The 18,877-nt window shown below is 44.5% G+C and overlaps 1 protein-coding gene across 5 annotated transcripts in view; it reads right to left on the reverse strand.

The window, feature by feature from the left end:
- RNF157 (ring finger protein 157) overlaps positions 1–14,592 on the reverse strand; it is a 79,130-nt gene extending 64,538 nt beyond the window's left edge. For 4 of the 5 annotated variants that reach the window (XM_036088571.2, XM_078066125.1, XM_078066127.1 and 1 more), the window contains exon 1: positions 14,462–14,592. In XM_036088571.2, coding sequence (XP_035944464.1) covers positions 14,462–14,549 — 88 coding nt within the window. In that variant the 5' untranslated portion in view covers positions 14,550–14,592. Of the gene's footprint in view, positions 1–2,107; positions 2,237–14,461 lie in introns of those variants that run through there. The other variant, XM_078066128.1, reaches the window with a different exon arrangement.
- Positions 14,593–18,877: the final 4,285 nt, after the last annotated feature.

Here is an 18,877-nt window from a genome sequence, read left to right on the forward strand (position 1 = left end):
GAAGGTAGTCCTTCTCTCCCCGTTCCAAAGTTGACTTTTCCACTTGAGTTCCCATCCCCAACTGTCTCTACCTCCTCGAGACCTCATCAACAACCTCTCTCTTTCTCTGTTTCTATTCCTCTTTCCACAGGCTTTTTTCTTGCTGCAAGAATATTCTGGTCTTCTCAACTTAAAAAACAAATACAAAAAGAGTTCCATGTGCCATGCCTTAAAATCCGCCCACTGGCCACCCATCTGTCATTCCTGTCTGCTCCCACCCACATCCAGTGACTCCTCAAGCCTTTACAGTGCTTTCCACCACTCTATTGAAACTCTTCCCTGGAACACCCAGCAGGCCAAGTGTATTCTCACACTTCACTCACCTTATGAATGCTCAGAAGACTTCCATGCTCATTTCTGAGGCTCTTTTCCCCTTGGCTTCCAAAATCCTCATGGTTCTGAGTCTCTTCCTACCTAAAACTTGTTTCATGCTTTCATGCGGCCCACAAACATGGATGTGTCTTCAAGAGCTCAGGTCTCTCCTTTTCTTTCGTTCTTTCCCTCCCTCTTTCTCTTCCTCATAGAACCAAAGCAGAGGCTCTGATTTAAAACAGCTGAATTTGATCCCGGTGCTGCCCTCCTCTACTGGGTCACCCGGGACAAGTTATTTAACTTTCTGGGGCTTTGGTTTCTTTATCTATAAAACGGATAGTAACACCTCTTTCAAAGGATTGTTGTTAGGCCCAGTGGGCAATTAACACACATTGGCTTCTCTTTTCCCATACTCCCAAACATTTTCCCCTGATCTTCCTTTGGTTTCAGCCCAAATCTTTAACCACCTGCCATATCTTTTCATCTAGATATCCTATCTTTGCTTCAAATTCAACGAATAACCTTTTTTCTTCTGGGAGAGGGGTAATAAAGAGCATTCTATCTTAAGAGCTGTCACCAGAACTCCTCTTAGCAAAGGCACGATCTTTTTTGGAATATACCTTAATGAGCTACTTAGAATGGAGAGCAATACACCAAGTGCCGGGTACGTTTGTTGCTTATTGATGCAACTCGAACGACTCTAATTTTTTTTCTGAGGAAAGGGTAAGGAGAAGAGTCAAAAAAGGAGAGGTAAGAGGAAAGAAACGTTAGGATGAAGGCTCAGGTTGGTGAACTCAATAGCCAGTGAAACTCCCCAGCTGAAGTACAGTTTAGGGTGATGATGCTTACTATTCCTTTGTGTTTCTGCAATGTAAACCCCAACTTCATCACCCTCCACAAATATTTAGTAGAATCTACACTTTGAATACTTTATGCGAACGGAATTTTTTGGAGAAACTGAAGAATGGACTGAAATCACATTTATTGTTGGGCAGGGACAGCAAGCTAGAGCTCAGGAGCCAACAAGGTTGTGCCATGGGTCATTTGGGAATTCACAGAAATCTTGGAAGGGGCATGAGAAGTCTATACTCTATGATTTGGGGGAGTGGGTGGGTTTCTGTCTAATCTGCCTACATTTTGAGGAGCAGTAAAGCCCTGGCTGACATTTGGGACTCACTTTAAAAGCAGTTTCTGCCCCAGATTCCCAATTTCTGTCAATGGTGCTTTACTTCTCTGGTCACTCAGGTTAAAAATATCATAGTCATCAAAACCACACAAACATTGAATGTGTGCTTTTGTGCAAAGCATCCTTGTCAAGACCTCAGCCCTTTCCAAGTTCGATGACAGTGGATTATCAGGTTATAGTTCCCTAGAAAATCTCTATGCTTCTAGTCTTTTTCTCCCTACAACCTATATCTCTAAGAGATAAATCTTCCTTAGAACACCATCTGGTTCTTTTCTTTTGGTTCCTACCCCCTTCCCAAATTTTATTTCTCACTACTTTTCTTCTAGGAGAATTCTCTGCCTCAACCAACTAATCTATTTATTATTCTCTAAATCCATCAAGAACACTGGCAAGGACACCTGAAACTAATATAACACTGTATGCAACTAACTGGAATTAAAATAAAAACTTAAAGGGGCGCCTGGCTGGCTGAGTCTGGAGAGCATGTATCTCTTGATCGTGGGGTTGTGAGTTTGAGCTCCGTGTTGGGTGTAGAGATTACATAAGAATAAAATAAATAAATAAAATAACCTTTAGGGGCACCTGGGTGGCTCAGTCAATCAGGCGTCTGCCTTCGGCTCAGGTCGTGATCCCGAAGTCCTGGGATCGAGCCCCACGTTGGGCTCCCTGCTCCGTGGGGAGTCTGCTTCTCCCTCTCCCTCTGCCTCTCTCCCCGGCTTGTGCGCTCTCTCTCTCTCTCTCTCTCAAATAAGTAGATAAAATCTTTAAAAAAATAAATAAAATAAAATAATCTTTAAAAATTAAAATAAAAACTTAAAAATTTTTAAAAAGCACACCGGCAACCTCCCAGCCATTACAAATACTATTCTTCCCCTTGGACTATCTGGGAGCCCTTCAGTGTGTTCAGACGAGCCATTGCTCCCAAGAATTCTACCCTAATTGATCAAGCTCTTCTCTGTATTTTATTCAGTTGGTATAAACCCCTCTGTACTGTTATTTTTAACAGCTTTATTGAGGTATACTATACACAGCATAAAATTCATCTATCGTACAACTCAATAACTTTGGTTAACTATCACACAATCCAGTTGAAAACACTTTCATTACCCCAAAATGTTCCTTCATGCCTGTTTACAACTAACTCCCACTCCGTTCCCCAGCCTTAGGCAAACACTGCTGTTTTCTATCTCCATAAATTTGCCTTTTCTAGACATTTCATAGAAATGGATTCATATAATATAGTCTTACAACTGGTTTCTTACACTTAACACAATGTTTTTGAGGTTAATCCATGTAGTCCAGCTTGTATCACTAGTTCATTCCTTTAAGTTGCTGAACAGCATTTCACTGTATGAATATGTCTCATTTCGTTAATCCATTCACCAGCTGATGAATATTTGGATTATATCCCATTTTTTGGCTATTATGAACAATGCTGCTATGGACACTTGTATATATGTCTGTGTGTGACATCTTTTGGAGAGATTCATGGGAGTGGAATTGCTAGATCATAAGGTAAATTTATGTTTAACATTTTAAGACTCGCCCAAACTCTTCCAAAGTGGCTGTTTCCATTTTACATTCCCAACAGCAATGCACAAGTATTGCAATTTCTCGACATTCTCACCAACACGTGACATTGTCTTTTTTATTGTAGCTATCCTCTTGGTTGTGAAGTACTACCTCATTGTGGTTTTAATTTTATTTCCCTAACAACTACTGGTATTAAGCATCTTTCCATGGTTTTTTTTTTTTTTTTTAAGATTTTATTTTTTTATTTGTCAGAGAGAGAGAGAGAGAGAGCACAAGCAGGAGGAGTGGCAGGCAGAGGGAGAAGCAGGCTCCCTGCTGATCGGGGAGCCCGATGCGAGACTCGATCCCAGGACCCTGGGATCATGACCTGAGCTGAAGGCAGCTGCTTAACCAACTGAGCCACCCAGGCGTCCCTTTCCATGGGTTTATTAGCCATTCTTGTATCTTCTTTGGTGATATCTCTATTCAACTCTTTTGTCCATTTTTATTTTTTAAGTAGGCTCCACGCCCAGCATGAAGCCCAACGCGGGGCTTGAACCCACGACCCTGAGACCAAGACCTGAGCTGAGATCAAGAGTCTGACACTTAACTAACTGAGCCATGCAGACGCCCCTCTTTTGTCCATTTTTAAATTGGGTTGTCTTTTTAATACTGAGTTGTTCAAGTTCTTGGTACATTCTGGATGCAAATCCTTTATCCGTGTGTTTTGCAAATATTTTCATTCAGAAGGTGGCTTGTGTTTTCAGCTTCTTAATGTCTTTTGAAGCAGAAACATTCTTAATTTTGAAGAAATCCAATTTACCAGTTTTTTCTCTTCTGGATTGTGCTTTTGATGCTATATCAAAGAACTCTTTGCCTAATCCTGAAACAAATAAATATTTTCTCCTATATCTTCTTTTACGGGTTTTATGGTTTTCATTCTTACATTTAGGCCCGTTTTTCTAAACAGCTTAATGAGATATAATCACACACCATACAATTCACCTATTTAAAGTGTACTATCCAATTGTTTTTTAGTATATTCAAATGAGTTATGCAACTATTCACCACAATTTTAGGACATTTTCATTATCACAAAAAGAAACCCACTAGCAGTCACTCATTTCCCCCTTCCTCCAGCCACTGACACTTGCTAATCTACTTTCTGTCTCAACGGATTTGCCTCTCACGGACATTCGGGATTATACAACATATAGCATTTTGCATCTGGCTTCTTTCACTTAACATTAATATTTTCAAGGTTCATCCATGGTGAAGCAAATACCAATACTTCAGTCCCTGTTACTGCCAAATAATGTTCCATTGTATGGACTTACCACATTTTATCAGCTATTCCATTTGCCAGTTGATGGACATTTGGGTTATTTCCACCTTTTAGCTATTATGAAAAATGCTACTATGAACATTCATGTACACATATTGGTGTGGATTTATTTATTCCCCATTTTTCTTGGACGTATATATACCTAGAAGTGGTATTAGTGAATCATTTAAGCAACTGTGAAACAGTTTTCCAAAACAACTGCACTATTTTACATTTTCACCAGCAGGGTACCAGAGTTTTAATTTCTCTACATCCTCACTAAACTTGTTATTAGTTGTTATATTGATTATAGCCATCCTAGTGGGTGTGAAGTGGTATCTAATTGTAGATTTGATTTGCATTTCCCTAATGGCTAATGAGGGTGAGCATTTTTTCATGTGTTTATTGTCCATTTGTATAACCTTTTTTGGAGAAAGGTCTATTCAAGACCATTGTTCCCTTTCTAGTTGGGTTGTCTTTTTCTTATTGAATTGTACAAGTTCTTTATATATTCTTGATGCAAACCCCTTATCATATATACGATTTACAAATATTTTCTCCCATTCTGTGACTTGTGTTTTCATTCTATGACCCATTCTGAGTTAATTCTTGGTGATGTGAAGAGTTTAAGTTTTGTGTTTTTTTTGCTTGTTATTATCCAAATGTCCCAGAACCATTTGTTGAAACAAAAACAAACAAACAAACAAAAACACCCACTATTCTTTTCCTGTTGAAATGCCTTGGTACTTTTTTTTTTTTAAGATTTTATTTATGGGGCACCTGGGTGGCTCAGTAGGTTAAGCATCTGCCTTCGGCTCAGGTCATGATCCCAGGGTCCTGGGATTGAGCCCCACGTCAGGCTCCCTGCTCAGTGGGGAGCCTGCTGCTCCCCCTGCTTGTGCTCTCTATCAAATAAATAAATAAAAATCTTAAAAAAAAAAAAGATTTATTTGAGAGAGAGACAGCACAAGCGAGGGGAGGGGCAGAGGGAGAGAGACAAGCAGACTCCCCACTGAGCACGGAGCCCACTGGGGCTAAATGCAGGGCTCCATCCCAAGACCCCAAGATCGGACCTGAGTCGAAGAAGATCATAACCAACTGAACCAGCCAGGCACCCCTTGACTTGGTACTTTTGTCAAAATCAACTGAACATAAATATAAGGTTTTATTTCTGACTTGCAATTCTCTTCCATTGATCTATATAACTTTTGTTGTGCCAAACCACACTATGGTTTTATAATAATGTTTTAAATTGGGTAGTGAAAGTCCTCCAATTTTGTTCTTCCTTTTGTTTGTTTGTTTGTTTAAGATTTTATTTCTAGGTAATCTCTACACCCAACGATGGGCTCGAAATTACAACCTGGAGATCAACAGTCACATGCTCTACCAACTGAGCCAGCCAGATGCCCCATTCTTCCTTTTCAAAGTTGTTCTAGATAATCTAAATCCTTGTACATGCATGTGCATGTAAATATAAGAATCGGCTGGTCAATTTATTTTAAAAAAAAGTCTGTTGGGACTTTGACTCAATTTTTAGAACGTTGGCATCTTGACAATATTGAGTTTTCCAACATGAAATGTTTAATTACTTAGATCTTTTTAAACTTCTTTAGTTAAAGCATCAATCTCAGCAACATTTTAGAATTTTCAGTGTACAAGTCTTATACTTCTGATGTTAAATTTATTCCTAAAGGGGCGCCTGGGTGGCTCAGTCGTTAAGCGTCTGCCTTCGGCTCAGGTCATGATCCCAGGGTCCTGGGATCCAGCCCTGCATCGGGCTCCCCGTTCAGCGGGAAGCCTGCTTCTCCCTCTCCCACTTCTCCCTCTCCCCCTGCTTATGTTCCTCTCTCGCTGTGTCTGTCAAATAAATAAATAAATAAATAAATAAATAAATAAAATCTTTATTTTTAAAAAAAATTTATTCCTAAGAATTTTATTCTTTTTGATGCTATTGGGAATGAATTGCTTTCTTAATTTCTTTTTCAGATTATTGTTTGTGTGTAAAAATAGAATTGATTTTTGTATGTTGATCTTGGATGTGCAGCCTTCTGAACTCATTTATTAATTGTAGTAGTATTTTTGTGGAATCCTTGGTATTTTCTACATACGGGATCATGTCATCTGTGAATAGACAGTTTTACTTCTTCCCTTACAATCTGAATACCTTAAAGATATTTTTTTACACGTGTATGTGTGTTTATTTTGCCATACTAGTTAGAATCTCCCATCAACACTGAATGGCAAAAGCAGACATCCTTGCCTTGTTCCTGATCTTAGCAGGAAGGCATTCTGTATTTCACCATTAAGTATGATATTCGCTGGGCTTTCCATAGATGCCCTTCTATTCCTAGTTTGCTAAGTGTTCTTCATCTTGAAAAGGCTGGATTTGTCAAATGTTTTGTCTCCACTTATTGAAATGATCATGTGGTTTTTATTCTTTTTTTTTTTTTTTTTTTAAAGATTTTATTTATTTATTTGAGAGAGAGAGAATGAGAGAGAGAGCATGAGAGGGGGGAGGGTCAGAGGGAGAAGCAGACTCCCTGCCGAGCAGGGAGCCCGATGCGGGACTCGATCCAGGGACTCCAGGATCATGACCTGAGCCGAAGGCAGTCGCTTAACCAACTGAGCCACCCAGGCGCCCCATGTGGTTTTTATTCTTTATTCTACTAAAACAATATATTAATATTGATTGATATTAAGCATTGATATATAAAATATTAACATTGATTTCAGATATCAAACCAACCCTGCATTCTCAGGATATAACCCAGTTGGTTATGGTATATCTGTATTCTTATTTATCTCTGTATGCCTGCATTCTACCTCTGATATAGATGATAAGCACTAAAATTCTGGAAGGAGCATAATTTTTAAATAATGATTTTTAAAGGCTATAATTTTTAGATTAAAAAAATGTTTTCATAGCACAAGCACTCTTTCAGCAACTAAAACCTCGAGCTTAGCACCTACTTTGCAAGAATAATTAGTTAAAATAGGAAACCACTATAATTGTTAAATTTTATGTGTCAACTTAAATTTTAAGGTATGGTGCCAGTTGTTTATCCAAACATTAGTCTAGATGTTGCTGTGAGGTTATTTGGCACACATGATTAACATCTATAATTAGTTCACTTTAAGTAAGAGAGATTACCCTTGATAATGTGCGTGGGCTTCATCTAACCAGATGAAGACTATAAGAGCAAAAACTGAGGTTCCCCAGAAAAGAAGGAATTCTGTCTTAAGACTCTAATATAGAAATCCTGCCTGAGTTTCCATTCTGCCAGCTTGCTCTAGAGATTTCAGATTCAAGACTATATCAACTCTTGTCTGAGTTTCCAGCTTGCTGGCGGGCCCTAAATATTTTAGACTTGCCAGCCCCCACAATCACAGGAGCCAATTCCTTAAAATAAGTCTTTTTATTTTAAGGGATATACATATATTTTTAAAATATACATATATCGGGGCGCCTGGGTGGCTCAGTCGGTTGAGTGTCTGCCTTCGGCTCAGGTCATGATCCCAAGGTCCTGGGATTAGGCCCCACAGCGGGCTCCCGGCTCAGCGGGAAGTCTGCTTCTCCCTCTCCCTCTGACTGCCTGCCTACTTGTGATCTCTCTCTCTCTCTCTGTCAAATAAATAAATAAAATCTTAATAAAATATATCTCCTATTGATTCTGTTTATTGGAGAATACTAAATGATTCTGCCACCAAATAGCTTGTATTGTTAATACAAATAGCTTGTATTGTTAATACTCCCTTCTGTGACCCATATTCTGACTTACAAAGTTGATTTGAGAGCTATCCTGCTGCTTGCCATAGGAATCAAAATCACTGAGCACAAGGATCAGAATCCATATACTGGTGCAGAGCAGGTGCTCAATAATGTACATTAATGGTAATGAACAGAAAGAGAAAAGAGATGCTAAAGAACCAAAGAACATAACCACCATCATATAAGGAAATCAAAGGCCCTAAATCTGAGGACAAAATCAAGAAGTGAAAGAAATCAGTCTGTTAATAATGAAGTGAAGTACAAATAAAGCAAAAATATTACATGTTTTAAGAGGTGGGTGCCTGGGTGGCTCAGTCATTAAGCGTCTGCCTTTGGCTCAGGTCGTGATCCCAGGGTCCTAGGCTTGAGACCCACATAGGCCTCCCTGCTCAATGGGGAGTCTGCTTCTCCCTCTACCCCTCCCCCTGCTCATGCTCTTTCTCGCTCACTCTCTCTCTCAAATAAAAAAATAAAATCTTTAAAAAAACAACAGGAGAAGTACTACATTTGAAGTGTTTAAAAAAATAATACTAGCATTTGAGGGGCGCCTGGGTGGCTCAGTCAGTTAAGCGACACACTCTTGATTTCGGCTCACGTCATGACCCTCAGTCATGAGGTAAAGTCACATCAGGCTCTGCACTGGGTGCGGAGCCTGCTTAAGATTCTCTCTCTCCCTCTCCCTGTGCCCCTCCCCTCCACTCGCACGCACATGTGTGGACGTGTGCATGCACGCTCTCTCTCTCAAAAAAAAATACTAGCATTTGAACTCTTGATCTTGATGACTTCATCATTAAATGGAGCAACACTGAGGTTTTTATTGTATTAAATGTATTTACTATGAATTTCAGGAACTTACTTAATTTTGAGGTATCTAACTGTGCCGGAACCAAACAATTCTTTATTCTGTAGTGAGTTCCAGATTTTTAAGTCCTTGGTGTCAAAACTAATATTAATGTTCCTAAAAGTTAAGAGTAACTTTTATAACTATCTAACGGACAAAGACATGACCCGTGCTTTATTCATTTTTTAAAATATTTTATTTATTTGACAGAGAGACACAGCGAGAGAGGGAACACAGGGGGAGTGGGAGAGGGAGAAGCAGGCTTCCCGCTGAACAGGGAGCCCGATGCGGGGCTGGATCCCAGGACTCTGGGATCATGACCTGAGCCGAAGGCAGACGCTTAACAACTGAGCCACCCAGGCATCCCATGACCTGTGCTTTAAAAACTGCTCTTGCCATAGGACAGACCCACGTGACAAGCATATATGTACTCCAATGTAACAAAAATTTGGAGAATAACAATGCTAACTGCTCAGGACTCTACCATTCTGAATTTTTATAATAGGTTTAGCTCTTAACAACCTGAGCAAGGGGCGCCTGGATGGCTCAGTCGTTAAGCGTCTGCCTTTGGCTCAGGTCATGATCCCAGGGTCCTGGGATCGAGCCCCGCATCGGGCTCCCTGCTCGGCGGGAGCCTGCTTCTCCCTCTCCCACTCCCCCTGCTTGTGTTCCTGCTCTCACTATCTCTCTCTGTCAAATAAATAAATAAAATCTTTAAAACAACAAAAAAAAAGCAACCTGAGCAAAATGAATTACTCTTGTTTTTCAATTTACTCAAATATGTAGAAAGAAATAAACTAGATTCATTAGGTGCTGAATTACAATGAATTAAATTGTCTTTAGAGTATGCCCATTTCTTGCTGGATAGAGAAAACAGGCCTAATGACTTTTATTAATGTGGATACCCCTTTCAAAAGATGAGCATGCATGCATAAAAACAACCACCTCAGCAAAGCCATACCTTTGCTAAACAAATGATCATGGGCTTTTAAAGAAGGGAAGATCTTAGAGAAGGATTTAAAAGCATGCATAGCTTCTAACTCAAAAATTACAAAGGTACAACCAAACACAGAACAGTGCTCTAAATAGCTTTCTATGCTAATGCAGAAATACTATCTAGAAATGAGCTCCCACCATGCCTTGTTATTTAAATGACTAAAAATCATGTGTTTATTAAGAAAGCTAAATACCACCTAAGAACATTTGTATAACATCCATCATTGCTGCACTGTTTACAACAGTAAAAAATTGAAAAAACAACAACAACAAAAAGCTCCCAAATGGGGCGCCTGGGTGGCTCAGTTGGTTAAGCGACTGCCTTCGGCTCAGGTCATGATCCTGGAGTCCCTGGATCGAGTCCCGCATCGGGCTCCCTGCTCGGCAGGGAGTCTGCTTCTCCCTCTGACCCTCCCCCCTCTCATGTGCTTGCTCTCTCTCATTCTCTCTCTCTCAAATAAATAAATAAAAAAAAAATCTTTAAAAAAAAAAAAAAAAAAAAGCTCCCAAATGTTCAACAGAAGACTATGTTAAAACAGGGCATTAGCATACAAAGGAATATTATACAGCTGTTAAAAACAGGGTGCCTAGGTAGCTCAGTCGTTAAGCGTCTGCCTCCGGCTCAGGTCATGGTCCCAGGGTCCTGGGATCGAGCCCCATATCTGGCTCTCTGCTCCGCGGGAAGCCTGCTTCTCCCTCTGTGTTCCCTCTCTCCCTGTGTCTCTCTGTCAAATAAATAAATAAAATCTAAAAAAAAAAAAAAAAGAACAAAGATACTCTCTAATATGGAAATAACATAAAAAGACCTCCAATATCTCTAAAAGTGAAAAAAAAAGAAAAAGACACTTGGCTGGCTCAGTCAGTAGAGCATGTGACTCTTGATCTCGGGGTTGTGAGTTCAAGACCCACACTGGGCATAGAGATTACTTAAAAATATAAAATCTTTTTTAAAAAGTGGGAAAAAAGGTACAGAACAGTCTAAATTGCATGTTATGCTTTTATCTGCACAAGAAACTCTGGAAGAATTCCAAAGAAACTAAAAGTGGTTACACAGGGATGGGAGGTATATGGGAAGAAAATGGGTAGATGAATAGTACAGTGAGAACAAGACTTTCACTGTATGACTTTTCATCCTATTAAATTTTGAAACATGGGGGCGCCTGGGTGGCTCAGTTGGTTAAGCATCCAACTCTTGATTTTGGCTCAGGTCATGATCTCAAGGTCATGGGATCCAGTCCTGCCTCTGGCTTTGCTCAGAGTCTGCTGGAGATTCTTTCTCTCCCTCTCTCTCTGTCCACCCCCCCGCCCCCACTCACGCTCTAATAAATAGATAAAATCTTTAAAAATAAAAAAAACTTTGAATCATGTAACTTACATTACTCATTCAAAAAATAAATTTTTTTTTTTAAGTAGGTCCACACCCAGCGTGGAGCCCAATGTGGGGCTTGAACTCATGACCCCGAGATCAAGACCTGAGCTGAGATCAAGAGTCCGACAATTAACTGACTGAGCTACCCAGGCGCCCCCCAAAAATAAATAATCGTAAAAAATTTAGGCTATTTTATTTCCACCCATCTCTAAAAAAATGAACCTAAGTTTCAACATGAAATCCACTGTTCGCAATAATTTCTAAATATTTCCAGTTCAGTGAGCATACAAAACTAAGGGGTTCCTCTAAAAATACAAAATAAGGAAAGCAATTCTGCTGGGCACTGTGATCATCAAGACAGGGACGGATGACAGAGCTGCTTTTTGAAATTATTCCACAGGCAGCAGAGCTTGAGACTTTCCAGAGAGCCAGAGGTCTCGGCTTAGCCGGTCACCTGAAGAAAGCAGACTCTGCTATTTGCTTTGCTCTATCACTACTGAAGATAAGAAGACTTCTCAGGCACCTGGGTGGCTCAGTCGTTAAGCGTCTGCCTTTGGCTCGGGTCATGGTCCCAGGGTCCTGGGATCGAGCCCCGCACTGGGCTCCCTGCTCCGCGGGAAGCCTGCTTCTCCCTCTCCCACTCCCCCTACTTGGGTTCCCTCTCTCTGTCAAATAAATAAATATTTTTTTTTAAAAAGATAAGACTTCTCAAAATCAACCCAGTCTGATCCTTCAACAAGGACAGACCTTTGAGTTTTGTCTCAGTCCTGGCGCAGAACAGCTTCCTTTCCACAAATCATCACAAGTCCAATTCCTTGTGAAAGGCAGAGGCTGATGGCTTAGAGAGAAGAGCACTAACTGGGTGACCCTGGCTATACTAATTTGTTTCTCTGACTTCCATTTTCTTATCGGTGAGATGAGCATATCCTGGGCCAAATTCTCTCAAAGGTTACTTTCAGGTCTACAATACTGTCATCCTACAAAAAGACAGGTCAATTTAAAGATCAGATGAAGGGTGGGAGATGCCTCCACACTAGAGCATATACAAGTTCATGGAAATTCTCAAGTACACCAAGGTTTGCTGACTGGGACCTGAATGTTATGATTCTTTTTTTTTTTTTTTAAGATTTTATTTTTCTATTTGAGAGAGAGAGAACCAGGGTTGGGGTGGGGGGAGGCAGAGGGGGAGAGAGAAGACACCATGTCGAGCAGGGAGCCTGATCATGACCTGAGCCCAAGGCAGATGCCTACCCAACTGAGCCACCCAGGTGCTCCTGATTCTTATTTTTTGTGTTTTATCTTCAACATAAATAATGTGGTCCCCTTGTTGTAAAGATTTCTCACATACATAACTTCCAATTAAAAATGATTTACGGGCGCCTGGGTGGCTCAGTTGGTTGGGCGGCTGCCTTCGGCTCAGGTCATGATCCTGGAGTCCCTGGATCGAGTCCCGCATCGGGCTCCCTGCTTGGCGGGGAGTCTGCTTCTCCCTCTGACCCTCCCCCCTCTCATGTGCTCTCTTTCTCTCTCTCTCAAATAAGTAAATAAAATCTTTAAAAAAAAATGATTTACAACTAGTTAACACTTTTAAAACATGGATGGAGTGGAGAGAATTATTTCAGACTGTTAGCACTGAGTGTGTTGGTTAAGAAAAGTTTCAGTTCGGCCTTTTGATCCTTTTATGATCATCATCCAAGATTCATACTTGTATTACTTACTATCCTTTGGGGAACAGCCTTCTAGAGATTTACCTATGCTAATTCCCACACGTGAAGGGAGGGTGAATCCTCTTCTGAGACTGCAAACTCTACTGAAATCTCCAAGCTCAGCAAAACATGTTCCATATTGTGATCAATAAAAGCTAAGTGATTTCAGGGAAAAAAAAAAACCCACAAATACTTGTGCATATTTTTGTCTATTAAAAAGCAAAGTGCATGCTTCTTTTGGCATTGGTTTCATATAGTCGTAATTAGCTAGAGTTTTATTAAAACGCTAAAGATCCGCAGCTTTATCTTAGACTGTTCTAAAACAGCTCTTAATCATATTCATGTCGGCAAGGATTCATGCTTTGGCACAAAAGCATCAGAAACACAGCTCTCGCAGACACTCTGCAGGGTGCAGGTCCATTGTCTGGTCCCTGCTTCCACCTGGCACAGACGGGACATACTGCTGGGAAACCAGCTCATCTCATTAGCATGTCTTTATTCTAAGGCTCTAATTCTGACACCTCTCCAAGATCACCAAAATCCTCCTCGGGTCCTAGGCCAAAGAGAAGATGGTAGCCACCGGTCCCCCAGAAGTCTTGAGAAAAGCAATGAAAAATAAAGAGCATAGAGTTAGGTCATGCACCAGCAGTCCAGAATTGGCCGGTGCTCAATCCACTTGTGATCCTCTATCCTTCGCTGTCAAAATCCTCCTCCACCTCTGACGCTTTATGCCACAACCCAGAGGCTGGACACGTTTACCTTTTTAATGATTCTGAAAACAAACGGAATACTTCTGTACATTTTAAATACCTGTGCCCTGTCCCCAAGCTATCCCCATTCTAAAAACCAGGTCTGCCGCTACTCTGGCAAAGGGACAACCCGGCTGACTCTGATACTCAGACTCCCAAACATTTCTGTTAAACACTTCTTTTGGCTTCTGACAGCCTCTTGAAAAGCGCAGCCCTGCAAACGCATTCTGGGCCTCCATCCTCCAGCAGGCATTGGAAGCTTCGCCCTGAGAAACCTACTTCCAACCTGCGCCCGTGCCTCCCTCTCCAGAGGCCTGGATGCGCGGACCCCGGCCGCCCCCCGCCCCCCCCCCCAGCACAGGCGCCGGTGCGGGATGCCAGGCCCGCCTCCCCGAGCCCTCAGCTCCCGAGGGGAAAAGGCGCACCGGGCGCGGAGCAAGGGTCCCGTCGGGGCCGCGGGCACCCCGCCCCTCGGGAGCCGCAGTCCCCCCGCACGCGTCTCTGCCACCGGGCACACGGCCTGCAGGCCGCTCGCGTCCTCGGGCGGCGGGCCGGCCGGCCACCGCGGCCACCCCGCCGAGGACCCCTCCGCACCGGCCCGCAGACCTCCCACCCCCGGCCCCGGGGCGCGCCCCGGCCCGCGCCCGCCGGCCCTCACCGGACTTGGGCGGGTAGCGGTACACGGAATTGGACGGGATGTCCACCTCCTCCACGCCCGCGTGCTGCCGGCTGGTCAGGGCCCCCATGGCGCTGCGCCCGCGCCACCCTCGCGCCTCACCGCGGCCGCTCGCCCCGCGCGCGGTGCGGGGGTCGGCTGCCCGCCGCGGCCGGCTCCGCCTCGGCGCTGCGGCTCTGGCAGCGGGGAGCCCCCGGCGCGCTGCGCACCATCCTCCGCCGGGCCCCGCGGCGGCGCCTCTGCCGAGGGGGTCTGCGGGCCGGGCCGGGGGCGCAGCCGCCGCCGCCGCCGCCGCCGCCTCAGGCCGCGTGATGTCAGCGACCGCTCGAGCGCGGGGCCCGCGGCGGCCGCGGCCAATGGCGGGGCGGGGCGGGGCGTCGGCGGCGCGCCAGCCAATGGGCGGCGGGATGAGGCGCGAGCGGCGGCGGTCCCGGCGCGGGGAGCCGGCTGGGGGCTCGAGGCTACGGGCGGGGGCCGGGGGTGTCTGCGGGATCCGGGTCGGACGACAGTCGGGCCCGGAGGCTGCTCGCCATTCTCCCAGACCCCCCGAAGGCGGCGCGCGGCCGTCCGGCGGAGGGAAGGCTGCTCCAGCCCCGCCCCTGGCATCAGCGAGCCGGCGGTCAGGAGCCGGCAGAGGGGCGCCCCCGGCCCGCGGGCCCTGACCCCGGCCCCCGGCCGTAGCGGTGCGAGTGCGTTCGCAGCAGAGGACTGCGTGGCGTGAGCATCTCTCTCGCCCCCCAGCGCCTCTGCCCCAAAGTGCCCTGCTGATCCCATCTCCCAGGGGTCGGGGAGATTACTCAATACCGGTAACCCGCTAGGAAGATGTCGCCATCCCTCTCACGTAGCTCCTTTCAGAGCGCCGAACTCTTTCCATGCACTCTGTTTTTGGGTCCCTGAGGCGGCTCCTGTAGCTCTGAAGTTTGGAGAGCATCAGCCCAAGATAAGATCAAGACATCCAACCTCTGATTGCATCTTTTGGAAACTTTGGAGGCCTGCGTGCGAAAAGTCAACGCAGGGGAACGCAAATAGGGCCAGGCAGAACAAGGGGCCCCTCTTGATAAAAGCACACAAGACTGTGGGAGGCTTGGACAGGCAGAAGGCGACGTTCTAAAGCTTAATTATAGACATCTGTATTTTAAACCTTTTATTTTATTTGTGGGTCTGGTGGGTTTTTTTCTGAGAGAGTGGACTGATCAGCAGAAATTTCAACTGCTAGAACATGACTTCAACAACTTTTCACAATGTTTGAAGTATAGTTTGTGGAGTGTTCAGTTCCCTTGATTAGGTTCGCTAAGCCTTTTTATAGAGTCTAGCTCTTTCTTGATTCCATTTTGCATTTTTCATTGCCCTCTTTTCAGCAACAGACCTGGTGCTAAAGGCACCGAAGCCCAGTTGCCTTGGTTTTCTCCAGAGTCCCCAGGATGGCAGGAACACATTGCTGTTATTTATATTGACTGATGCTGTAAGAGGGGCTTGAGCTACAGGTCAAGTCCCTGGCCCAGACAAGCTGGTGGGCAGCCTTCTCCCAAGCACCTGGCAGAGTTCAGAGCCCTCCCTCCAGCCCCTGGCCCTAACCACTGGAAGGCTTCCGTACATATCTCTGGGAGGGAACTGATGTCCTTCTTGATACTCCTCTCCCCTCGTGCAGGCCCTACCTTATAGTAACCATAGGTACAATATCAGTCATGAAGAATCTAGAACCACCTCAAAATAGAAGGCCTTCAGCACATTGCAGAGTAAAATGTTGCCTCATCATCTTGGGATCTGCTCAGAAACCTTTGTTCTTCCTGCCCTTAACATCCTGCACCATCCTCGTTATGGGTTTCTCCGAATCTGAGGGTCTCAGTCAGAGCCAGGCGGGGATGTGGCTCAATAGGGCAGCTCAGTTCTGTTGCTTGCAAGGATCTGTTCTGTTCCCAACTCAGCCTGCTCTGAGTCTGGGAAACGGGTTCATTCCAAATCTTAGATAACACTGTCTAAGCCTAACTGGTTCCTCCTCCCACAAATGAGTCAGGAATCCAATGCTTAGAATAAGAAAAGAAAAGAAAAACAAGGCATAGCACAGTACTATTAGTGGACATTTATTGAACACTCTCTCTGCCAGGCCCTGTTTTGAACGCTTTTACATATTAAAGCATTCATCCTTCATAGTAACCCTATGAAGTACGTGCTCTTAACACCCCCATTTTACAATCGAAGAAACGGAGACAGAGAAAAAGCACTGACTTTGAGTTGGACAAATCAAGACCCTAACCAGTTACATAACTTTGAACTAAGCTCTCACCAATTCTCGGTCTTCTCGTCTGTAAAGTAACCTGGCCCTGGGGTGCCTCGCCGGCTCAGTCTGTAGAGCATATGACTCTTGATCTCAGGGCTTGTGAGTTCAAGCCCCATGTTTGGTGTAGAGATTACTCAAAGATAAATTCTTTTTTTTTTTTTAAGATTTTATTTATTTACTAGTCAGAGAGAGAGAGGGTACAAGCTGGGGGAGCAGTGACAGAGGGAGAAGCAGGCTCCCTGCTGAGCAAGGTTCTGGATGTGGGACTCGATCCCAGAACCCTGGGATCATGACCTGAGCGGAAGGCAGACGCTTCACCAACTGAGCCACTCAGGCTCCCCTTTTCCTATTATTTCTTTTTAACTGAGCCTTGATCCACTCATTGCTTCTTCACAGCAGCCAGTGAGGGCCAGGTAATTTTATTTTATTAAGAATTTATCTTTAGGGGGGCGCCTGGGTGGCTCAGTTGTTAAGCGTCTACCTTCGGCTCAGGTCATGATCCCAGGGTCCTGGGATCGACCCCTACATAGGGCTCCTTGCTCAGCGGGGAGCCTGCTTCTCCTTCTCCCTCTGCCCCCTCCTCCCCCACCCCCCGCTCGTGCTTGCCTTCTCTATCTCAAATAAATAAATAAATAATCTTTAAAAAAGAAATAGTAGGAAAAATAAATAAATAGATAGATAAATAATAAATAAATAAAGAGAAGTAATAGGGTGGCCTGGCTGGCTTAGTCGGTAGAGCATGTGACTCTTGATCTCAGGGTTGTGAGTTCAAGCTCCACATTGGGTGTGGAACCTACTCAAAAAAAAAATTCTTTTCAATTAATTTTAAAAAACAAAAAGAAGTGATAACCAGCCCTCTAGGCTCATGAGGCAGAAGAGAAAGGGATAGGGGATAGTTTGGAGAAAATTGTAGCTCAAAGAGACTTTCTGGGAGTTGAGTTCAAGTCCCACTTTCTCCAATGTAATCACATAGTGTTGTTGTTTGGGAAAAGAGAACTTCAGCCAGTGCCCAGGGCAAAGAAGAGATATGCAACCAAGCCTTGGAGCAGCCACCTCTTGGGGGCCAGTCCTGCATTCCTCTCTGGTCCTTCCTTGGCGCCACTTGGCTCCCTTGCCGGAGATCTGGGCCAGGGAGAGGGCCTGAGGGAGAAGACGGCACAGACAAAGGAAAAATCCAGAAGTGATTGCCATCAAGAGAGCCATAAAAATGCTTTTAACTTGAATAAATGGTCTGGTGAGGGGTGGCACAGGGTGCGTGGGGAAATTACATGCAAATACCAGGCATCCTTTGTGTAAACGGCCTCACAGCATCCTCTCCATTTGCATGCTACACAAGCAGCCCTTGGGAGAATCTCCGCAGAGAACCCAGCGTTTAAGGGTCTCACGGGTTTCCTCTGAGCATCTACTCAAGGCTGGGAGGGAAAAGCCACACATTTTATCAGGTCCCAGCTTTTCTCAACCTTGGGTCTAAGGGAGAAAGGAGAAGCGGGTGGGGGAAGCACAGGGTAAGAGTAATTTCGAGGTCAGCTCATCCCTTAGAGCTTTCAATTTTGCTCATTTGGGCTGTCCTGATTTCAGCTCAGATGTGCATTTTCCACCTTTGTGACAATCCACTCATTTGAACGATTCTCACAGATTCCTGTAACAGGAAGGAGAGATAGCCTGCTGGTGAAAAGCTGACAGATGCAGCCCTGTTTGCAGCACAGCATTCCCAAGACAGCAGGGGAAAGGGCGGGGGCGGGGGGGGGGATGTCTCTGGGACCCAAAAGGGCTGGGGCTAAGACAGACCCCTTCTTTGCTGTTGGTTTGGCCGTTCTGTCCCTGCTAGGGTGATAGGAAGATTATACCTCTGGCTGTTCTGAGTGAGTGCAGGTCTCTCCAAAAGATAGGGCCCAATCAGCGACACATGGCCCCTGATCCCACTCTCAGTCCTTGCGCCATGGCTTCAGTGGATTAAAGCTAAAACAACCAGAAGAGAATTTCACATCCTACTCCAGATCGGTGGACTAGGCTGACACTGGCAGAGGGGTCTGATCCTAAATGCTTTCGGACCCTGCAGATGGTTCCTCGGGCAACCTAACCCTCTCTGTTGAGGAAAATAACCTTGTCCATTAGGAAGC

The sequence above is a fragment of the Halichoerus grypus genome, chromosome 2, assembly GCF_964656455.1.
Source record: "Halichoerus grypus chromosome 2, mHalGry1.hap1.1, whole genome shotgun sequence".
In the NCBI taxonomy this organism is placed as follows: domain Eukaryota; kingdom Metazoa; phylum Chordata; class Mammalia; order Carnivora; family Phocidae; genus Halichoerus; species Halichoerus grypus.